The sequence below is a fragment of the Notamacropus eugenii genome, chromosome 1, assembly GCF_028372415.1.
Source record: "Notamacropus eugenii isolate mMacEug1 chromosome 1, mMacEug1.pri_v2, whole genome shotgun sequence".
Classification (NCBI taxonomy): domain Eukaryota; kingdom Metazoa; phylum Chordata; class Mammalia; order Diprotodontia; family Macropodidae; genus Notamacropus; species Notamacropus eugenii.
This window is the reverse complement of record NC_092872.1, coordinates 620,555,249-620,580,473: the sequence shown is the minus strand read 5'-3', so window position 1 is coordinate 620,580,473 and position 25,225 is coordinate 620,555,249. Positions and strand designations below refer to the sequence as shown.

Below are 25,225 nucleotides of genomic sequence, written 5' to 3'. Positions count from 1 at the left end.
TTGGTTTGAATACTGTGAATGAGACTCTAGGAAGGATGGTAACAACTTGGGATAAGCTAGGGGAGGACAACCAGGAAAGTGACAGGATTTGAAAACAATTTAATTAAAAATGTACCGTGTTTTTTAATGTGCCATTTTGTATGTGTAGTGACACAAATAGGAGAACCAATGTGAAACCTATGAGACATTATCTAATAGGAACAGATATAATGTAAGCCGATGATATCCAATTCAAACTGAAAAGGAATCTACTAAACCCTACATAAAGGTCCCTACAGAAACACGTTGATTTAGAAAACAATATATTAACATTGCTTGTATTGTTTTCTATTTTTATTTATTTTATTACATCTTTCCCAGTGACATTTTAATCTGGTATGACCAAGGGAATATTTTGAATTGTATGTGATCTACTGACTATGGGTTTGACATCTCTGATGTAACAAATGGACGACATTTAAAAAGGACCATGATCTGAAAAAGGAATGATTCAGTCAAAATGTTTTAGAAATATTTGAAAAAGTAAAGATGAATTTTAACATGAATGGAATGAGCAAAGGTTACATTGAACAAGAGACATATGAGTTGAACCCTGAAAGAAAAGAATTTCAATAGATACAGATGTAGCAGAAATACCTTTTAGATATGGCGAATGGACTCAACAAAGTCTAGAGGGTAAGGAATGAGCTGGTAAACAGGCGAAGCTGAATGAATGGGAAAAATAGAATAGAACGCATGGAAAGGGATTCATCTAAAAAAGGAGGTAAATAGAAGTAAGTTGGATCCGGTCAGTGTGGAGGCTTAAATGCCAGCATGAAGAGAGTCCTGGAGGCAATAGGGAGCAATTGAAAGGGAGTATCCTAGTCAGACCTGTACAGTAGGAAGACTATTTTGGAAACTGTCAAGGGAATAGATTAGAAAGGGGAACAATTGGAGGTAGGGAAAGTAGTTAGGAGGCAACTGCGATAACCCACACAAGAGGCAGGAAGGACCTGAGCTAGGATTATGGTTGTTGAGAGTGAAGGGAAGGGAAAACTTATGAGAAATATAGTGGAAGTAGAACTGATAGGTCTTGGTAATCAATTGTATAGGGGAGGGGTTAGTTAAGGGAACAGAAAGGGTAAAACACTCAGAGCATACTCCATATTTGGCAGGGATACCATTCTTGTATTATAAAGACAGTCGTACTATGTGATATTGAATGACAGTACATGTAAATAACTTAAGGAAGGTGGTCAAGGGTTTTTTAGATCTATTTAGATAAAAGAGTGAATGGAGACTGTAATAGAACTGTGTGAATCTTGGATATAATCTCATTCAACCCTCTCATTAAAAAGCTAAGGAAACTGAGGCTCAGAGAAAATGACTTGCCCAATAACTAATGGTCAAGAAGAGCTGAGAACTCCCAATGGAGTGCTCTTTCTAGAGCACCAATTGCATTATTCCCACATTTTCAGAATACTCAGGAAGGTGATGCTGTAGCACACAATACAAGATCATTAGCTCTAGTGCTTAGTGAGTATCTCACTATCTCAAATGTGTAGGACTGGTACCTTCTATTTCACTGGGGAATTTCTGGCCTTGAAATCCTTCAGTTAAAACAATAGAGACCCAAAGGAAATTTAGGGAAAAAATCTTACTAAAACAACAGGATGTTGAAAGGCCCAAAATGGCATGTTCAGCTACTGTTATCTCAAAGTTCTTCTGTGTGTTATTTTCATTAATGGTTTTAAGCAGCCAACCATCTCTTAAAGTCTATTTGGGGAAAAAAAGCAACAACTTTAAGAGTCCCCATGAGCTAGTTTTAGATGGAAAATGGCTTAATGTGCATGGGAGAATGGATACTCTAAGACTCTGACTGGTGACAGATCAGGTCTGTCTTAGAGGGACCAGGATAAGCCATCTGGCAGAGTCAGAGGCAGCACATCAGTTAGTATATAAAGGTACATACCATGAGGTCAAATTCAGAGAAATCAGTCAAGTCAAAATCAATCAAGCCATCAACAAACATTTATTGAGCACTTAATATATAACAAAAACTGTGCTAATCACTGAGGATACAAAGAAAAAGCAAACAGAAGTTCCTGCCCACAAGGAGCTTATATTCTAACAGGAGAGACAACATAAATAAGCAAGTACATACACGTTACATACAGAGTAGAGGGACCATGGTAACCTTAGAGGGAAAGGCTCTAGAAGCTAGACGAGGGATGGACACAGGACTGATTTCCTGCACCATTTGAACTGAGTCTTAAAGGAAGTCAGAATTCTAAGCGGCAGAGGCAAGGAGGGAGATTATTCCCAGCAAAGCAAACAGCCAGAGCAAAGGCACAGGAGATGTGGGAGGAACAGCATGAAGGCTGACTTATCCACACCATAGAATGTATAGAGAGAAACACCGTATAAGAAGAACGAAAAAAGAAGGAAGAGACCCAGTGGTGATGAGGTTAAAATGACAAACAGAGGAGTTTATATTTGACAATAAAAGAAATAGGGAACTACTGGGGTTTATTGAATAGGGGCATAAGATGATCAGAATTGTGTTTGAAGGGGGTGGGAAAATCACTTTGGCAGATGTATGAAGGGATGCATTGGAGTGAAGGAGAGACTCGAGGCAGGTATATTAATTAGGAGACCAAGGAGATAGTTCATATGAAAGAATATCTGAACTTGGGTGGTGGCTATATGACTAAAGAGAAAATATACAATAGATATTGTGGAGGTAGAAAGGACATAATTCAACATTTGACTGAAGATTTGGGGTGAATGAGAGTAAATAATAGAGAGTGACGCTGAAATTACAAATCTGATTGACTGGAAAAATGGTGGAGCTCTTGAAAGTAATAGGGAAATTTAGAAGAGGCATGGATTTGGCAGGGGAACACTAATGGCATGGCAGATATGTTGAGTTAGAAAGGCCTATAGGGCATCCAATTTGAAATGTTCACTAGTAAATTTTTGCTGATATGGGACAGGAGTTTAGGAACTAGAGCACAGCTGGACATATAGATCTAAAAACCATCAACATAAAGATGATAATCGAATCCATGGGAGCTGATGAGATCACCAAGTGAAGAAATATAGAGAGAATCTTGAGGGACACCCAGAATTAGTTGGCATAACATACAAGAAGCCCCAGGAAAAGAGATGAAGAGAGGCCAGACCAGTAGGAGTTGAACCAAGAGACAGTAGTGTTAGAAAATAAGAAATATGTAGAAGTAAAAAGTGACCAATAGTGTCAAAAGTTTCAGAGATGTAAAATAGAATGACAACTGAGATACGGCCATTAGATTTAACAATTAAGAAAACATTGGTCAATTTGGAGAGAGGAGACTCAGGTGAGTGATGATTCAAAAGCCAGACTGCAGGGAGTTCAGAAAAAAGGAAATTGGAGGAGGCATTGAGAATACATATATTTTTTTTATTTCAAGAAGTCTAGCTGAAAAGCGGAAGAGAAATAGAACAAATATTAGTAGTGATGGTAGATTCTATTGAAGATTTTTTAAGGGGAGATTTGAGGCTGTTTGTAGACAATTGGGAAGTTACCAGTAGATAAGAAAAGATGAAGGTCAGAGAGAGACAGAGACACATATACAGAGACAGGCAGAGACAGAGGTACAGAGACAGAGAGAAACAGAGATGAGAGAGTGAGAGAGAAAAGAAAAGAAGAGGGAAGAAAGGGAGAGGGAGGAAGGAGAGAGAAGAGAGAGAGAGAGAGAGAGAGAGAGAGAGAGAGAGAGAGAGAGAGAGAGAGAGAGAAGGGGGGTGATCTTCTAGAGAAGACAAAAGAGGAATAGGATGTAGTGGTGAATGTCCAAGAGATGATTTGGGCAAGAATGTCCATCTCTTCATCTGAGACTGAAAATAATGGGAGATGGTGACAGAAGATATTTGAGATGAAGAGAAGGGGAGGAGAGGGAACTCTCAGCAAACACAAACTACTTGGAGATGGAAATTTTTGATTCAAATTATAACCTTAATTTTTTTTTGCAGTGAAGTACAAAGCAGAATCAGCTGAGAAGAAGGAAGGGGGTAGTGTGGAAGAACTGAGAAGAAAAAAAGGTTTGGAAGAGAATCTCATAGAGTTTAGAACTACAAGAGACCTTAGAGACCACCTGGTCCAAACAACTCATTTTACAGATAAAGAAACCGACTATAAGACAGTTACATAGGTCCCATACCTGAATCAGGATTTAGATCTAGAATTTCTGACTCCAAATACGGTGTTCTTTCCACTACACCTTTGGTTTCCAAACTATTGGATCATGAGGGCCCTTGTAATATATGTAAAAAAATAATAATTCAGAGACCATATCCCAGATGATAGAAATTGTGCCATTACTATGTAATTGAAAAAGCACATTACAAAAAGCTGCTATGAATATATCAACATTTTAAATGAATTTGCTTTTTCATTAATCAGAATAGCTTCTATAGTTTTTGAAAAATAGCAATACATGTTTGCAATACATTTGAAATTCAATCTACATAAGGTACATTTGCTTGTTTATATTAGTGATCATATTTTATTGTAGCTAAATTAGGATAAAAATAACAATGTTGGGTGCACATATGGATTCATGGACCCCTTGCTATAACTTTGTGCCCCATCCCCTAAGGGGTTTGCAACCAGTGCATCTAGAACCATTGCGCCAAACCATGCTAGAAGGATCCAGAAGATTCCACAGGCTGGTCAGCAGGCAAAAGGACAAGCCCAGAGAAGTCATCCAGAATAGGAAACGTCAGACATGTACCACAGAGCTAGGCAGGCAAGGTCGCGAATCTAGGAGATCAGAGACAGTGACAGTAGTGAGTGGGATAATACCAAGGCAATATCTGATCCTGGAGCAGACACTTTTTGTTCCATATGGGCCCAGGTCATAGTCTGAAAGTTAACCCTGATCTGATCTGGGCAAAGGCAGAAGTGATAGGAAACACAAAACAGTCTCTCAATTTGAGAAAACAAACATTCTACTTTCCTTCTAAGCAGAGAATTTCCTATTGCTTGGAATTGACTTTTAGACGTGTATGGGATTGGAGCATGTCAATATCTTGGAGTTTGGGAGTCTGAACCTTTCACAGTCTATTAGCTTTAATATTGGAATTACAGGAAGCCACTAAAGGAATAACTCAATGTTCTCCACCCATGAGGAGTCAGGCATTGAGAAAACAAATTGTCCATTTGTCTTTTTAACCTATATTTTAGCCTCTTAGGTTTTCTGGGATATAACTTTTCTACTTACTTCAAGTACCCACAATTTCTTCAGTGCAGATCATCCCTCCAGCGACGTCGACTATATCCCCTCCATGACCTATGTAGTCTTCCACTAAATTGTATAAAATTAAAAATGAGTAATGATGTCCTTAATCATCAATCATTTTTTTGTATAGCATATTTCACCGGGAAAATTCATGCTAACAATGGACTGAAGAATAAGCTTTTGTCTTTTGCTTCTAGACTCAAGGTAAGAAAATAACATTCTCTTCCTCCCTTGGTGGAAGAGGTGATGTTTCTCAATCCACCAGGTATCCATGCATTTCTAATTCCAGTTAACAAAATTTGCACAAAAAGGAGACAGCTTATTTTTCAGGGAATCAGTTCAATTAACAAGGATGTATCAGCACTAACATCATGTAAGCATTCATCTGGGCACATTTCCTTGTTCAGTCGTGTTTTGGACAAGTTCAGTAACCATTGTTCCTCGAAGGACCCTCCTTTTCAGTCACGCTAGGCCATTTGGCTTTGTTTGAGTGAGAGGTGTACTGGAGCAAACTCTAAATGTCTTGAGAGAACTCATTGTTAAATGTTCACTATAAGCATTTACCCCTCAGAAATCACCGATTCCCATAAATCAGGGCTTGATTTATTGTTCTGTTGATTGTCTAGACTTAAGAAAGTGGTAGTAATGTACATTAAATGTAAAAATGCTTGTTCATTTTTTTTCTCAGAGAGCCCAGTTGTTAAATATTTACTAGCACACTGCCGTATTGCTTTATAAACATATTTTGGGTTCAGTAGGAGTACAGTAGAAGGCTCAGAGAATGAAGTCATCACCAGACCAGAGGCCTGGTACCTGGAAGTTAATAATAATAATGATAGGTTAATTTTTCAGGTTTGTGAAGTGCTTTACATCCATTATTTAATTTGAGCCTCATGCTACCCCAGATTTGATCAAAGCTCCATCATTTCCATTCCACCCCATCCAATTCAATAAACATTTTTAAGCACCTCGTGTACTAGACATCGGGTATGAAACTTTAGATGGTGTCCTGTCCTTACTCTCATGTATACATAGGAGTATGACATGTATACAGAGAACTATAATATATATTATTACATGAAAAATGAAACAGAGGCCCAAATGAGCTGTCTTGTGAGGGTTGCTTTGAATAGTGGAGATGAAAGAAGGAGTGGCATTTGTGTTGGACTGGGTCTTTGCTCATATCATTCCCCCAATCAGAAAGCTCTTCACTGTGCTCTTTGCTTTCCTAACTCTCATCCATCCTTTACGACCTAGCTAAAGTCTCATTTCCTTCCATGAATCCTTCTTTGAGTGCTCTAGCCTTCAATGACCTGATATTTCCCTTCTCTCATATCCTACAATATTTATTATGTTTACGGTTTGCTTGGCTCCTATTATATTGATCTAGGAATGTCAATATTGTTAAGTTGAGAGTATTCATTCCATAGGGGTGCTACTTGACTTAGTGGATAGAGTTCTAGGCTTGGAATTTAGAAAAGCAGAATTCAAATCCTGCCCCAAGTTGTGTGACCCAGGTTAGTCATTTAACTTCTATGTTCTCCAGACAGCTTCCTAGGACTTATCTAGTTGGTCACATACTTGGAGTTCCATGTTTTAATCATTTTTTTTCAGTTATGTCTGATTCTTTGTGGCTCCTTTTGGGGTTTTCTTGGCAAAGCTATTGGAGTAGTTTGTCATTGCCTTCTCATTTTCCAGATAAGGAAACTGAGGCAAAGAGGGATTATTGGTACTTGCCCAGAGTCACATAGCTAGTAAGTGTCTGAGACCAGATTTGAACTCAGGAAAAGGGGTTTTCCTACCACCAGGTCTGGCACTCTATTCACTGAGCCAACTAGCTGTCCCAGACTTTCTTACAAATAATAAACTAGTCTATATTCACGCATTGTAACTTCAGTCTTGTGTTGTTATTTAAGGGATTTTGCTGACATATCTCCATATTTTACTTATCTAGTTCCTATCACTGGATTTTGTACACATTTGGCAGTCCTAATCTAATCCCAAAAGAATCTATTAATCCCTTATTGTATGCAAGACACTGTGCTAGCTATAAGAGATACATAGATAAAATGGAAAACAGCTCCTGCCCTCAAAGAACCTAGACTGTACTGGGGATTCACAATGTGTTAATAGAGACACTTGTTGATTTGTCATCCTGCATCTAACAATAATGAACCCTCTTAAGACTTTAGTAAAGGAAATGTAACAACTATTCTGTATATAACTTGAAGTCTGGGATACCCACATACTAGCGCAAATTAAGTTGCTCATGTTTTAAACATCTTCACTATATTATACAGTGGTGGAAGGATACTATGTAAGAGGGTAAGCTGGAGAAGAAAGAAGACTCATGTTTCTGTAGGACTTTATATATCTTATCTCTCGACAACCAACCTTGTGGTATACAGTGCAATAATATTATCCCCAACTGACCAGTAAGAAAATGATAGCTCAACAAGATGGGCTTGTTTGTCCAAAGGGTAAGTGGAGAGCTATAACTTGAATGCAAATTTTCTGAAACTAAGTTCATAATCTAAGGTCATAAATTCAAGAAATTATCCTTTGAAAATCTCTGAGCCCTTCACTAACTTTCCTTCTTAAGTTATTTACTTATATTCAGTCTTATAACCTGTCTATCCTTGGAATACAAAGATGATATTATTCTCTTATGAGATCGAATGATATAATACTTATAAATTGCTTACTTAGGACTGCACTTATCACATAATAGGTTCTTATTAAATGCTTGTTTTCTTCCTCTATAGAAAATATTCTCTGAGTTTTTTTCTCTTCCTTCCCCCCCCCCACTTTTACCTATTCGTTCTTAGCTCTTGTCAGTTCTACCTTATCCCCCAAGTAATGGCTGGTATGTGACCTCAACCAAAAGCCTAGATAAAACCAAGCTAAAAAACACCCAGCAACTGTCCTAGGTTCAGTTTCCCAACACTGTTCTCCAGTGTGGGCTCCATGACTGTCAGGGTGCTGATTTTTGTTTCACTCCTTAGACTAATGAGTTCCATCCCCTTCTTCATTTTACCTTACCCTTCTCAACCTCATACTTTGCTTTCCCACCACTCTTGTGCTTATCAGATCCTTTCCATTTAGCAGGACTCCTGGTCATGGCCCTTTCTTGGAAGTTTCATTGCTTTTCAGTCCCCTGGTATAACAAGCAAAAGTTAACCTAAGCAGTGACAAAATTCTGTAGGGAAAATTGCTGCTTGTCATAATAAGGGCCCCAGAAAAGCATCCCTGCATTTCTGTTGTAAAGTTATATAACATCAGACTGGAAGTGACTTTTAAATGTCTTTGCCAGAAGGGACCTTACAACATAGAAATGGAAGGATAGAAGAGATCTTTCTAGATTTAGAAGTAGGAAGGATCTTGGAGCAAGGGTATGTTGGAACCAGCTTGAACCTGATCTTGAAAACCAATTATTAAATTTTCAGTGTGAATATTAAAACCTTGGAAATCAGCAAACGCTAAAATTCAGGGCTTGATTTGTTATTATTGATTGTATACATTTAATAAAGTGATGGTTATGTTTGTAATGAAGATTAAACTTAAATGTGCTGTGATCACATTTTTCCCCAAAGAGGCAGTAGTTAAACATTTTCCATCACATTTCTGTCTTAGAGGCCATATAGTCCAATTCTCCCATTTTAGAAAGGAGGAAACTGAGACCTAAAAAAGTTAAATGATGTGGCCAACTTCACAAAAAATTTGAGTGCTATATCTGTGGCAAAAGAAAAGGCAGGGTTTGGACCTCATTTTTCTGATTTCTAGTGCAGATATCCTTCTATTGAACCACATTGCCTTCTCTACTGTAGTGTGTGGTTCAGAGCATGAAGTCTTAGAGACCATTTGATCCATTCCTTTCACTTTTTAGGTAAGGAAACTGAAGTTTCATAGAGGAAAAGTGGATTCTTTGAGACACTGCATCCAGTTAACGTGAGAAACAATACTAGAACCCAGACCTCATGACTGCCAATTCAATGCTCTTTCCACTAAGATCAGTTTTCACAAACTTTCTACAGATGAGCTTTGCCTCAGTCAAACCAAGACCTGTTAAAGATCTTCACTTGAAAAGGTCAAGGTGCCCCACTGCATCCTGGGCCATCTCCAGTTGTCCTGATCCATATCTGTCCATTGGACCTAGATGGTTCTGGATGAGAAAGTGAGGCTGGTATCTTTGCACAGCCCTGCCTCACTTAAATCCAATTCATTTACATGCCATGGCATCACCTCCCTCATGGCATGGTCCACTTTGAGAATCAAACACAAACATCACCAACAACAGTTCCATAGCCCAGGAAGGCTGGTGCTTCCAGATTCTTAATTCTAGATATCAGCACAATCCTCTACTGGCTCAGTCAGTCTAGGTTTTCACAGAATTTTCCCAAACTTGAGGGAAAAGTCACTGAAGTAATGGAATATTGTCCTAGAACACTTGGCCTTCAATCCAGATGATCAATAAATAGGGAATAGAAAGGAATTCTGCCAGCATGTAGCCATATCTACCAAAATCAACGTTTACAAGTAGCTAATTCATACTTCATCACAAAGAACAAACCACCTTCCTCATAACCCCCAATTCTCTAATTCCAAGGACATTTTGAACCATCAGAAAACCAGAGACTGAAGGATATAACACTTTGGTTTACAGATGCTCCAGATGCCTCTTGTGTGCCGCTCTTTCAAGATTTATGTCATAGATTTATGGATTATTAGAGTTGGAAAGGACTTTAGAGATGGCCTAATTCCAATCATCTTACTTTTCAGAGGATGAAACTGAGATCCAGATTTAAGAAGAAAAAAAGGAACATTTCCTGGGACAGGGGATGGGGGGGGGGGGGGTAGGTATGGTATTTGGGAGAAGATGAGACCTAAGAAGCCATAGGGTTTATTGGAATGATATTACATGGGGAGCCTGTTCACTGTTTGATTGAGTCAGGGGACCCAGATGCTAATCTTGGCTTTGACACTAACTTGCATTGTTTCTAGGGCACAGGTTCCTTCCCCTTATTGGTCACAATGTAATGCTCTGCTAAAGGAAGGGCTTCATTTAGGTGGTCATGTTGGGTTCTTCCAAATCTATAATGTGGGCACAAGGACACTTGGAGCATGCATGGTTTGGTCAGTGTAGTATTATCCTCTTGGTGTGGAAGTCCCTCCATCAATGCAGATTGCAACACCCTTCTAGTTGCTGTTGATCGCCAGGATATGTGGTTTCTTGCTTGAGGTTATTCAACAATCCTGGGCATTATTAAATATCATTTCACCCTTGGAGGTTTTCTTCATTCACTCTGAAGCTTTCAAATCCAAAAGATAATTCTGTCCGGTGTGTGTGTGTGTGTGTGTGTGTGTGTGTGTGTGTGTGTACGTAGAAGCAAAAATTGATTTGTTGCTATATTACGCTGTCATTAGAGTTACTCCCCAAAATACCTTATAATTTCCCTATGGAGAAACGTAGGGATCACATTCTTGATTGCTCCTACAATGTGCCTTTCTTTCTGATCTTTAGTCTCTATCTACTGTCGTCTTCACAGCTCTCTACAAACATACTCAAAAACAGCACCAACAAAAAACAATTCTTACTTGATCCTACTATTATCCCAAGCTATATTCCTATACTTCTCCTCCTCTTCCTAGTCAAACTTAGAGAAAAAAGCTGAATATCTTTGACACTGTCTTCTCACTAGCTTTTCAACCCTTTGCAATATGGTTTCCAACTTCATAACTTGATTATAACTGTTCCCTACAAGTTATCAATTAGCTCTTAATTACCACATATGATGACCTTTTCTCACTCCTCATCCTTCTTGACCTCTTTCTAGTATTTGTCACTCTTGGATACTATCTTCTCTGTGGGTTTTTATAACACTTCTCTCCCATGGCTCTCCTACGTATTTGATCTCATCTCCCATTCCTTTGCTTGATCATGTCACATATCCTAACCTTGGGTGCACCTTGAGGCTCTGTCGTAGGCCTTCTTTTCTTCTCTCTTTGCACTCTTTCAGCACCCTCTTATGAGTTTTTGATCATCTCTATACAGTTGACTCCTTGATCTACACTACACTTCCTCCTCATTTACTCCACTTAGAATCCTTAATTTCCTTTAAAACTCAACTTACTTCCTACTTACTAAATGAAATCTTGCTTGATTTAGGTGCCTTCACCAATTACTTTGCATTTTTGTACATATTTTCTCCTCTTCTCCTTCTCAGTCATCTTCTTATATCTTCTCTCTCTCTCTCGCTCTCTCACTTTCTCTCCTCTTCCTCACTTTTTCTTCTTCTCCCTCTTTTCTTCCGTTTTCTCTCCTAACTCACAGAATGCTCTCACACCAAAATGACTTACATACATTTACAATACTATTCTCTCTCCTCAGGTTAATTGTCTCAAACTGTACAAACCCACAAACTCCCAAGAATATAATATAAATACCTTCCATCCATGCTACTCCCTTCATCACTACTCAGTCAGCTTCAGAGGTCTCCAAAATGACCAGTGTCAGCACTGTGACCATTTCCTGCACCCTTAAATAAACCCTAGTCTTTGCTGGCAATTGTATCCCCTTACAGCCTCAGGCTCAATCTGCTCCTTCTTTCCTAAATGGCTCTATAACATTTTGCCCCTCCAACACTGGAACTCCCTGCCAAAGCTTCTGGCTTTCATTGCCTCAGGGCTGACCTCCTAATAAACTTTGAGAATCTTTAAAATTATTATGCAGAAGTCTCTGTAGTGGGGAAAACTAGCTGCTTGCAGATCCACTCACATTACAATAGTCAACCCAACCAGACAGACATTCATTAAGCACCTACTATGTGTAGGACACTGTGCTGAGCACTGTAGACACACAGATGAGAAATAACATAGTCCTTGTCCTTAAAGAGCTTACTATCACTGGGGGTGGGGTGGGAGGGGGAGTATGTGCAGAAAAAAAATGAAGCAACTGTATGCATAAGGTACATTATTAGTAAATACACAAGAGATGTCAAAGCAGCTTGAGAAATTCTAGGGGAAAAAAATCACATTCAGCTGACAAAACCAAGGAAGGTTTCTTGAAGGAGATGGCAAATAATAAGGACAAAAATAGCTAGCATTTCCATAGGACCTATTATGTGCCAGACATCAGGGTAAACACTTTACTGACACTTTCTTAACTGATTTTTACAACCATGGGAGGTACATGCCATCATTATTCTCATTTCATAGATGAGAAGACAAGTCTGAATGATTTCAATATCTTCTTTCAATCCCTCATCTACTTGATCTACCTGCTACCTTTAATGTTATAGACCACTCCCTCTCCTCCCTTGTCTTCTGTGCTACCAAACAGTAATGGTTCTTTATAACTATTATTTCTCTGTCTCTTTTGGAGAATTCTTATCCAATTCAAACCCCTTAAATAGGTGAGTTCCAAGAGCCTGTCCTTAACCCTCAGTTGGTAATTTAATCTATTCTAATTATTACTCCATGAGTTTTGTATTTTTGGATATCTCTACCTGGGTGGTCTACCAACATGTCAAATGTATTTGAAATTGAACTTATCTTTCCGATAAAACCTTACCTTTGCACTTTGCAACTCTGCTCTCAAAGTCACTAAATTATGTATACCCTTTGACTCAGTGATATCACCATTAGCTCTATACCCTAAAAAGATCAAAGAAAGAGAGAAGGACCCATACATAAAAATAATATTTATGGTGGTACTTTTTTGTTATAACAACAAACTGGAAACAAGGGCAAGGTGTCTACCAATTGGATGACAGCCAGACATATGAATGTAATGGAATATTTTCATGTAAAAATAATGAAATGGTCACCTTCAGGGAAACCTAGGAAGATTTTTTTGAACTGATGTGGAGTGATGTAGAGCCAGGAGAACAATTTATTCAGTAACAATAATAGCATAAAGAAAGAGATCTTTGAAAGATGATCAATACACTGTCTAACCATGACTCTAGAGTACTAATGATCATGCATGCTACTCACATGCTGAGAGGAGGTGATAGATTCAAGGTTCACAATGATATATTTTTGGACTTAACAAAAGTATAGATTTTTTTTTTTTGCTTAACCATGTTCATTTGTTTCAAGGATCATGTTTTTCTGTTATTAATTTTTATTTTGGGAGTATGTGTGTTAGTGCAGGGAGGGAAATAAAGGAACTAGTGATAGGGTTAGCCAAACAAAGAAAAAAAAGAGCATTAAAGTATTTTAATGCACAGAAGAGAACAGAAGGAAGGCTAGAAATAATCAGACAAACAAAACAATTTTGAGTTATAGATTGAATTTATTATCTATGAAAGACAACAAGATGTAAATAACATTTTCAATTTCATGTACAGTCTTTTTTCTCTTCTATTATAAACAAAAGCTCATTTTATTTGATGTTTATTATATTCAAAACAAAACATATAATTCTAAAATATAATAATAAACCTGAATGTCTCCCTAATTTTTCTATTTCTGTTAACTATACCAGCATGCTCCTCATCATCTACATTCATAACCTTGGAGACTTTTCCCTCTATCTTACCTTACAATTCAACCAACTAACTTTTTTTGATTTTGTCTCAAACATATTTCTCATTTCTATTTCCTCACTTCATTTCCTAGATCAACCATCCTAGTTAAGGTACTCATCTCTTCATGCTTAGGTTATTTTATAATAGCTGAGACAATAATAGCCTGACAACCTAATGAATAAAATTCAAATCCCTGCTGCTCACATTTAAGGCCCCTCATAATCTGAACACAACTTATGCTTTGAGCCTTATTTTATTCACTTCACTTCATTTCACTTCACTTCACTTCACTTCCTCCATATTTTGGCCAAACAGGACTACTCTCTATACTTTGTACTATTCTGGCCTCTGTCTTTGTTGACTTTAATTCCAGTCTTGAAATTCACTCCCTCTTGAACCCTTATCTCTTAATGGACCTCCCTTCATTCAGGGCCCAAACCAGCTGCTATGTTCTCCAAGATGCCTTCTCTGAATCTCGTTTCCCAAAGGAAAGAAACTTCTTTATTTCATTCAAGCTCACCTTACATTATTACAGTTCTCTCCCTACCACAGCCTTTCCTCCACTCATCAACTAAAGTGATTGTCCTAAAGCACAAGTTTGATCATGTTGCTATCCCAGGCCTTTCCTCAATAAATTCCAGTGGCTCTCGATTACTTCCAAGATAAAATATCAAATCTCCAGGTGCACATTCAAAATTCTTTATAACCTAACCACTGCCATGATCTTTTCATTCTTCTTACGCATTATAGCCCATGCCTCCCCTGAAAAATAAAATCTCTTTTAAAACACTGGCCTTCTTGTTGTTCCATGGACTCCATCTGTCCACTCCAATCACTTTCACTGGCTGACCTTCTTGTCCCTGGAGTCCTGTCCTCTCCCCACTTATTTCCACCTCTTGTCTTCCATGACTTCCTTCAAGTTCTACCTAAAATCCTACCTTCTGCATGTAGTATTTAATTCTTTTGCCTTCACTTTGCTCATTATTTTTTCTATTTATCCTGTCATAACCTGGTTGTACATAGATGTTTGAGAATCCTTTCCTCTCTTAAACTGTGAAGTCCTATAGGGCAGGACCTATGCTTTGCTATTTTTCTTGTATCTTCAATGCTTGACACTTTGTACATGCTTAATAAATGCTTATTTACTGACATTATCTAAACCTTTCAGAAGAAAGTTAAGAAGGATACCACAGACTAAAGTTCTAGAGGTGGTCAGGTTGGGAGGGACAGAAAACTCTCAAGGAAGAAATCCAAAAACACCAAGATAAAATAATCTGATGAGGATGAAAAAAAGAATTACCTGAAAATATTGACACAAATGCATAGTAAACTGAGAAAGAAACAGGGATTTTTTAAAAGGATGCATGGAAGTCAGAAATCATGTCACATAATAGAGTATGAATACAAAACATTGTGCGGTACCATAAAAACAGAAGTACAACGTTCCAGAATGAGTTGAGATTGGTAAGAAAAGCTTTTTCTTTTAAAATGAAAAATAAAATTTTAAAATAAAAAATAAAAAGCTTTTTTATTTTTTTCAAATAAATTTGGAGGAAAGAGAAAGATGAAAGTGTAGGACTGTTGCTCAGGGTAGATGAGATTATTGACTATAGGGAGAAAGCAGGACGGCTCACTTTTTATTTAGTTTCTCTTTTCTCTCCCAAGAAGAATGACTTTTGGACTGGAAAGGATGAAATAAAAGTGGTTGAGAGTTGGTACTCCAAATAAGTAAAAAAAATACTAGTAAGGACAGAGCTGTCTTTAATGAGTTCAAGTCACTTGGCCCAGGTAACTGATATCTTTGGGCAATGAAATAACCAACATATATGACTGTCAAGCTACTGTTACTAATATGTGGATAGTGTAGAATAAGGGGGAATACATGGTTCCAAAGGAGGAAACTGAGACATGGTTTAAGTTTTGTAAATAAAATGATGAGAAAATGAAATCTGCAAACTATTTGACAGTGAGATTGATTTCAATTTGTTCTATATTTCTAGTCTATTATTAAAGAGATGAAGGTGTAGAAGAGGAAAGAGGGATCACAAAACATCAGCATGATTTTATTAAAGGAAGGTCATGCCAAACTAATTTCCTTCTCTAACAAAGTTCCTGGGCTGGTACATCAGGGAAATACTGTTGATATAATATACAAAGATCTTATTTACAATTTGAGATAGTCACTCATGCTATTCCTTTAAGGAAAAGTGGAGAGAGGTGATAGGTTAGAAGTGTAGAATAGGAGATATATTTTTCATACACCAATATGTGATTCCTCCCAAAACACCTCCCCCCACCCCCTTTTTGGTCTGGCTTTAATTATTACAAGGATGATTTATCTTGTGGGAAAGAAGCTTGGTTGGGGGAGTGTGGGTGGGTACTGAAGGTGATAAAAATAGAAAAAAGGAATATTAATGAAATGTTTTAAAAAGACACAACAGGGAGCAACTAGGTAGACCCAGAACTGGTTGAATAGTCAAGCCCAATATGTAGATATTAATGGTAGGCGTACTAAAAATGGAAGATTTCCAGTGTAGCAGCCCAGGAATCTATGCTCGACATTTTACTAGTTAACATTTTTAATGTGATAGAAGGCATGATTTTTAATTTTCCAATGACAGAAAGCTGTAGATATAGCTAATATAACAGGATGACAGGATTAGAATAAAAAAATCTTGATAGGCTTAAATATAGGGCTGCCTCTCAGAAGTTTCACAATAATGAGGATGTGATAGGACAAAGTTGCCCCCAGAACCTAATAGTCCTCACCTTCTCTGTCATGGTTTCTAGGTTATCTAGGAATATAAAATGTCATTTGGTGAATGCCAAAGACCACACAAATTGCCAAACTCTGAAGACTGACATACTGACCATATGTATTTTCAGATGGAGATGAGGGGGGTATTCAAAGAAACTTAGTGCCACTATAGCCTTGTTTCATATTTTTGCTGCATTAGAGCAAATTAACTATTTTATTAAATGTCCAATGACTTGTGATTGCCTCATTTCATCTCATATTGAACCTGAATTAAGAAGAAATTAGTGTTAGAGCCTACCATAAGAGGTGAACATTTGGGTTTAAAAAATCAACTTCCAAAGTATGGAGTGTGTGTGAAAAATAAAAGATAAAGGGGCCTTAATAGACCACAAGCTCAATGAGTCACTAGTGTAATATGACAGACAAAAAGTAATTCAAAACAATTTTGCATTAAGAGAGCCATAGCATCCAGGAATAAGGTAATAATTTTCTTGTACTTTGTGATGGTCAAAACGCATCTGGTTTTTGTATTCATTTTGTATTCATTTTTGGGCACCACATTTTGTGGGTGGATACTGGTAAATTGGAGAGAGTCCAGAGGAAGGTAGTTGGGAAAGTGAAGGACCTTTGGATCAAAGCATGAGGAGTAGTTAAAAGAAATAGGAATGTTTACTTGGGAGAAAAGAATTTATGGGAATGAAGGTGGCAGAACATGATAGCTGATTTTATGTATTTGAAAGACTGTCATATGGAAAAGGAAATGGACTTGAGAGTGTTTGTTTGTTTCTTTTTCTGTTTCCTGCCAGCATGCACTCCTCCAGACACCTACATCATGCTCCAAAAATTTCTTTATTCTGGAATATCACTTCAATACTGGAACTAGAAATACCCTCTACCCCTGAAGTCCTTTCCTCTGATTGGAGAGCTCCTCTCAGAATTTCCATTTAAGAAGGGTACTCTTCATTTCCTACCAGATTTCTTTTCTCTGGGCTTTTCCATCATGTTTGCATGCTGGACACCTTTTCTTACTCCACCTCCTTTCAGTTTCTTTGTATGTATTATCTTCCCCATTAAAATATAAGGTTCTTGAAGGCAAGGATTTTTTTTTTGCTTCTATTTGTATTTCTAGCTCTTGGCACAGTGACTAGAACATAGAAAGTACTTAATAAATGTTTGTTGACTGTTTGGTCTTTTTGCTTATTTGTTTTTTTTAAATATTTACCCTTAAAAGTAGAATTAGAATCAGTGAACAGAAGGCGCAAAGAGTCAAATTTGTTCTTGATGCAAGAAAACATTCTAATAATTAGGACTATCTAAATGTAGAAGGGCATTCCTTGGGAGGTGATGGTTTAACATTCATTAGGGGTCTTCAAGTGAAGGTTGGATGAACATTTGTTTGGGAATATAGGATTCTTTTTAGAGTGCCAATTAAGTACAGTACTCTAGACTGGAATGGATGGCTCCTGAGGGCTCCCCAAATTGTGTGATGTTGTGTTAAGTGACCTTTCTATTTTTACTCTTATCGAGGCAGCTGGATGCCGAAGTGGATAGATCACTGGAGCTGCATTCAAGAAGATCTGAGTTCAAATATGGCTTCAGATACTTACTAGTTGTGAAGCCTCAGGCAGACTACTTAACTTTTGTCTGCCCCAGTTTCCTCATCTGGAAAATGAGTCCAATAATAGCACCTACCTCCCAGGGTTGTTGTGAGGAAGCAATGAAATAATATTAGTGAAGAGCTTTGCATACCTTACAGTGTCTGATCAATTCTAGCTGTCATTATTATTACTTAGATGTAAAAATGTCTCTACTTACTTGACTGCAAGTTACTTTAGATCAGAACTAATGTTTTACCCTTCTTTGTATATCTGACACTTAGTACAGTGTTTTTCACAGTAGGTACTAATAAGTGTGGCATTTAATTAAAGAGTCAATGATGTGGAAGATATCCCTGTACATGCACTTACGCAGAGATATAATGTGCAAATTCACAGAGGCAAGAGAAGAAAGGATGATATTTAGGAACAGTTAATAGTCAGCTTGGAGATTAGAATGAATAAAGGGAAGTACTCTGGAATATAGATGGCATAGTAGACCAAGGACAATGGAGAGGATCTTGAATGCCAAAATAAAGAGTTAATGAAATATTTGGAGTAGAGCAGTAGTGTGATCAGAACTGTCATGTAAATAAGAGAAAGTACAGAGGCATTGGTGGGAGGGAGGGATTGAAGTTGGAAGAGACTTGAGACAGAAAAGAGACTAGGATATTAAAATAGACTGGGCAAAAGATAACAAGCTGAACTAGGGCTGGGACAGTGGAATTTATGAGGAAGGGCACTTAAGAGTAGTAAGGACCCTCTCATGCTACACATATTGAATCCCACATATATTGTATATGGGGTCAGGGCTATGCAAGGGTACAAGAATTAAGTAAAGTATGAGAGTTGATGATAGATAGGAGAGGGAAGTCCAAAAAAGAAGAAAGAACCAGAGAATTAGAGTAAGTTACATTTTACAAGGCACAAAGTTGACTAGAAAAAAATGACACCATATTTTTCTTCTCTGTTAAGGTCTATAAGGTCTCTCTAGCTCTTAGGCACAATCTCTCTTATCTCTGCTTAAAGTTTCCAGTGATCTTTTAGCCAAATCTAATTCTACTGAGCTCCCTGTATTCTCCTCAATTCAACGAAAGCATGTATCCATCAAACAAATAGGGAGAAGAAAGTTAAGTAGGCTGACTGATTAGCCTGTATAGAACTCTGTACATGGCTTGACTGACCCCATGTCATCTGGTTTCCCATTAACTCACATCCATTCACTATTCAGACCCTCAGTTACCATGTGAAGGTCTCCAGTGATCTCTCAATATCAAATACAATGTATCTTTCTCCATCCTCTCCTCTCCTCTCCTCTCCTCTCCTCTCCTCTCCTCTCCTCTCCTCTCCTCTCTTTCCTCCTCCTCCTCTCCTCTCCTCTCCTCTCCTCTTCTCTCCTCTCCTTCCTCCTCCTCCTCTCTTTTACTCTCCTCTGCTCTCTCCTTGCCCCTTCCCACATGGGGTGTCATGCCCTTACCTGACAGTACTCTGCCTAAAGGAAGGTAAATTTTGATGTTTGAAGCTTACCTTGATAGCCTGGGGTTTACTGGCTAGCTTTCTTTCTTAAAAGACCATGTCTGAAACCCAGTTCACTCTAGCTCTCATTGATTAGCCAACAACATCTTCCTTCCCAAGTTCCACTTAATGGTTATTTTGGGGGGCTTGATGGCTTAGAGTAAATGTAAATAGTAATTGTTTCTCTTTTGGCTGGAAACAACTCTGAGGGTTTCCCTTCCAGTCTGAGTTTTTAAAATTTTATTTTGATTAAAGGGACCATCCCTTGATTCACTTCTTAAACAGGCCAAATCACTGAGTGGGCATTGCTTCAGTAGAAGTGAGAACTTGGAAAGACCTTAGCTTAAAAAGGCCAAGGTCCTCCACCGCATCCTGGGCCATCTCCAGTTGTCCTGATCTGTATCTGGCAACTGGACTCAGATAACACTGGAGGAGAAAGTGAAGCTGGTAACTTTGCACAGTCCTCCCTCACTGAAATTCAATTCATTTGCAAGTCATAGCATCATCTTCCTGATATCATGGTCCCCCTCTAGAATTTTTATTTTAATCTACTGTTAAATACCAACATGGCCTTCAACAAGTCATCCAAATCTCTGGACCTTGTGTTCTTTATCCCTAAAAGGGACTACATAATATTTTAAAGCCTATTCTAATATTATTCTAGGAATCCATTGGTAAACTGAGAAATCATACTTCAGATTATCTGTTATATCAAAGTGATTTTTTTTCTTAAAGTGAAACCCATTATTTTGTATGTTTTTCTGGAATGGTGAATGAACAGGATTTTATGCCATAAGCATAATTTTTTTTTGAGGCAATCAGGGTTAAGTGACTTGTCCAGGGTCATACAGCTAATAAGTGTCTGAGGCTGGATTTGAACTCAGGTCATCCTGACTCCAGGGCCAGTGTACCATCCAGTTGCTGCCAAGATTTTTTAAAGGATACATTTCCTAGCTCTCTCTCTTTCTCTCTCCCTTTTCTTCTACCCCTTGACTTGCTGTTTCTTCAGATTTTTCCCTTCATTCTTTGCAATCCATGGGAAGCAAATATTTCAGCAAGAAGGAAAAAGGAGTTGAAATAACCTCTAATCAGCATTTGGATGAGACACAAAGGAGAAAGCTTCCAAAGCTGGAAACTGGAAAGCTTCCTACCATTCAGTACAGCAAGGTCGATAAGTAATTATAAAACTGAACAAACAAGACATGGGCAGGCTAAGATGAGATGCATCTGAGAATCCAAAACTAGTGTCTTGAAAGCTTATCTCTATCTGAAACAGTGATAACTTTACATCTCCATGAGTTTGAAGGTTTAGTCCCCAGGACCCTGCTGAATACTTTTGTCTTTGGTTTCTCAGGGAAAGAAATATTCTCCATGGTCACGGAAACATTCCCTTCAGTTTCTATTCCAAATGATCCATGATTTCATCACATCCTGAGCTCTTTTCTCTCTTCTTCTCCATACATCAAGATTGTTCTCTACCACTGCTCACAAAGTATGAGTTGACTCCTCTTGTCACAGACAACGCCTTCACTTATGCCCTTTCTTATATCCACCTGTACTTTGCTACATCTTTCATTCCTGTTCTTTTTTTGTACTTTTACTCTCTAAAGACTCTTACCTTCCACCTACAAACATGTTCAGGTCTATCCTATCCTTTCAAAATACCTCCCTCCAAAACAACCTATTCCTCAACCTTTCAATCTACCATTCTATGTCTTCTTTCTTTTTCTGCCAAACTTCTTTAAATATGCTTTTCTAGATATTCCTTTTACTTTCTTACCACAAGTTTGCATCTCAGTTCCATGTAATTCAATTCAATTTGATTCAATTCCAGATAAAGAGTATTGTCATTTGACTCCTACAGAGAAGTCTGGTAAAGATCTAAAGGTTTGAGCATCTTTTTGGACATTTTCTTCTTGTTCTCAAGTTGATTTGCATAGATCCAAAGCATGATGGCCTGAAAGGAATCTCTGCCCCAGCTCTAACAAGCTCCCATGGGGTTTTCTTAAGTGGAATCCCTAGAATGATTTAAGGATACCCAGGCTCTGGACCCAAAGAAAAGATCAGAGTTTAAAAATAATTTTTGGGTCATAATTCAGATTAGAATTTAGACTGAGAGTACAAGTGGAGGGGGGAAGGGAAGGTTTGTTTCTTAAAATGTCAATGCGGAAGGGATTCACTAGCAAACTGGTTGGTTATGAAAGCTGGAAGCTACTTCACAAAAGAGTTCAGATAACCATATGGTCCATGAGCAGAAAAGACTAGCTATTGCTTATCTTATGGGAGAAGAAACAGTAACTACGAAGGCCCAGCAGATGGCAACGTCAGGCAGATCAGTAGAGGTCCTCATTTCAGTGGAGAGAAGAGTTCCCTGGAGGATCCTAGCACAGAGAAGAGTAAGGAATTCAAAGACCAAAGATGTCAGTACAGACATCCAAAGATCCACTGAGAGCAGGTAGTGACATCAGAAGCAGAGCTAGGTTCCACTATGGATATTGCTTTGTGTATGTGAGTTCTTTCCTCTTGCTACAAGTATTCCCAGGACACACGTGTCCCCAACATATTTGCCCCTTGATACTTGCCCCTGGACATATATACACATTCTATGCGACATAGTAATCTGTGGAAAAGTGTGCTCCTGAAGGTGTGGCAGGGAGGAGATGTTTCTTGTTATTTATTTTGCTGGCTTTAAATAAAAGAAATACATTGGTACGGGCTCATGAGCTTAGGTTTCGAGTGGTTGAATAACTGTCTGGGCACCTAGATGTGAGAAATAGCATATTGGTATCCAGAAAGTTATTCTATTTTTGAGTCACATTGTGGGTCAGCCACTCTAAACTTTGGATGCTAAAAACTTGAATGCTACCTCGATAAACATTTGTTAAACATCTACTATTTACAATGGTATATTCTAGGTGCCAGTAACACACAAGCAAAAAGTAGTCTTTGCCTTTAAGGAACTTATAAATGTCAGGGAGATTCAATGCATAGGCAAACTCAAATATGAACTTCTCAATAGGCTTCCACTCCTGCCATTCCACTTAAACTTGTCCCTCCAAGGTCCCAGGTGACTTATTTATGTCCATATTCAATGACTTTTTCTCATTCTTCATATATGTCGCACTTTCTATAGCATTTAACATGTTTAGCCACTTTGGCCACCTTGATAGTCTCATTCAGTTTCCTGATGCTACTTTTAATTGAACTCTTAAAAGTCTGATGGCTCCTCTCAGTCTCCTTGGCCCATTTTCCCAGCCCTTGATTCTCTTTTCAGTATACACCAATTCTTTTGGAAATCTCATCTACTCTGATGTCTTCAATTATCCCTTCTGTTTGGACAACTTTCAAATTTTAATATGCAGCCCTAATTAAAGAATCATAGAATTTCATAGTCAGAAGGGACTTCAGCATGGTGCCTGACACATAGTAGGCAATTAATATTGACCAAATGTAGTCTGGCTCCCAACTTCATCATTCAGTCGAAACTGTCCTCATCAGTTACCAATGATCTTTTAATGGCCAAATCTACTGTCTTTTCTCAATATTGATCCTTCTAGACTTCTCTGCAATTTTTGAACCTGTCCATCAGTTTTTTCTCCTTGATACTAACTTCTTTCTAGGTTTCATGACATTGCTTTCTTCTGGTTCTCTTCCTGTCTGTCGGACCACCCCTACTCTGTCTGCTTTGTTAGCTTTTCGTAACACCTGCTAACCCTAGGGGAATCCCTCGAAGCTTTTCTCCCCCCTAAGCTTTCTTCTTTCTTCCTCTGTACTATTTCACTCAGTGATCTCATCAGCTTCCATGGTTACAATTGTCATCTCTATGCAGATGACTCTCAGATCTTTCCCAGCTCTAACCTCTGTCTTAACCTCCAGTCTCATATCTCTCCAGTGGACTTTTAGAGACCTCAAATTGGAAGTCTTGTAGGCATCTTTAATCCAAAACATTCAAAACTGTATCCATTTTCTTTCCCTCCAAACTCTTCTTCTTGACTTCCTTATTATCAAAGGAACTACCAGCCTTCTATTCACCCATGTTCATAATCTAGGTGTCATCCTGGACTCCTGTAGTGCCAATATACTTGTGCTTCTCCACGATTGGTTCACAAAATATAACAAACTCTTTTCCTCTAATACAAAATCAAAATATTTATTTGAAACATCCCTATTCGGTTACCACAAGGCAAGATTTAGCAAGGTACTCATCACCAGTCCAGGAGCACTGACATTTCTCTCCTTCAAGCTTCCCCATGAGCAAGTTCCCTTAGGCAAGTTCTTCCCTCAGCCTCTTTCTTCTCTCCTCAGCTTTTTCTTTCCTCAGCTTTCTCTATCAGCTTCTCTGTTTCCAAAGACTCACCACTTGATTGACTTGAAGCTTGGAAATCAGAGCTTAATCGGGAAGGTGTGGGAATCCCTGTGGCACATGGCATAGTTGTCTGTGTGTCAGGGCTTCATGTGCGGCCTTTTGATGGGCAGGGAAGATCTTATTTACCATTAACCTTACAACTCTTCGTTCTCTTTTGCCCCATCTCAAATCCAATCGTTAAATCTTGTCATTTTTCCTTTTGTAGTGTCTCATATATGTCTCATTTTCTCTGTCCAATATTCTAATGGCTCTCTGTTACCACCAGAATCAAATATAAAATCTTGCTGGGCTTTTGAATTCCTCCAAACCTTTCCCCTTTCTACCTTTTCAGTCATCTTACACTTTTCTGCCCTCCAAGTACTTTGGGATGCAGTGGCACTGACCCTTTGCTGTTCTTCAAATATATCTTCTAACAACTCTGAGTGTTTTCATTGTTTCTTCTTCATCTCTGCCTCCTAGCTGTCCTGACTTCCTTTAAGTCACAGTTAAATTATTACCTTTTGCAAGAAGCATTTTCCAGTCCTCCCCAATCTTGTGTCTTCCATCTGAAATTATCTCCAATTTATACTGTCTATATCTTGTTTGCATGTAATTATTAACATTTTTCTCCCCCTTTAAACTTTAAGCTCCTTGAGGACAGGGGCTGTGTTTTGTGGTTTGTTTAGGTTTTTGTTTATTTGTTTTTTGCCTTTCCTTGTATCCCCAGTGCTTAGCACAGTGCCTGGCACATAGCAGGCACTTAATAAATGCTAGTTGACTGACTGACTACAGATTCTAATGAGGTGGAACCTAGTGGCTCTCTAGGTCTCCCATTCCACTTCAGATAGCTTTAATTATTACTATATATTTTTCTTGCATCAAACATAAATTTGCTTCTTTAGAACATTAATCCATTGTTTCTAGTTCTGCTCTGTGCAGAGCAAATCTAATCCATCTTCCATATTATGATGCTTCAAATACTTGAAAACAACAATCATATTCTCTGTCCTCATGCCCATCCCCATTAGCCTTGTCTTCTCTAAGGCAAATATCACCAGGTTTTCAGGTGATTCTCATATGACTTGACCTTGAGTTCTTTCACCATTCTGACTGCTCTCCTTTGGATCTTTTCCATCTTATCAATATTCTTATAATATATGACATCCAGATTGATCATAATATTTCATCTCTCTACTGAACTTCAGTAAAACATTTCTAAA

General features: G+C 38.2%; 1 protein-coding gene across 3 annotated transcripts in view; it reads right to left on the bottom strand.

The window, feature by feature from the left end:
* Positions 1 to 3,431: 3,431 nt before the first annotated feature.
* The window catches only part of ZMAT4 (zinc finger matrin-type 4), a 756,701-nt gene continuing 734,907 nt past the window's right edge, over positions 3,432 to 25,225 (bottom strand). For 2 of the 3 annotated variants that reach the window (XM_072635103.1, XM_072635102.1), the window contains 2 exons: positions 5,244 to 5,327; positions 3,432 to 4,783 (listed from right to left, as the gene is read on the bottom strand). In XM_072635103.1, coding sequence (XP_072491204.1) covers positions 5,264 to 5,327 — 64 coding nt within the window. In that variant the 3' untranslated portion in view covers positions 3,432 to 4,783; positions 5,244 to 5,263. The remainder of the gene's footprint in view (positions 4,784 to 5,243; positions 5,328 to 25,225) is intronic. The other variant, XM_072635105.1, reaches the window with a different exon arrangement.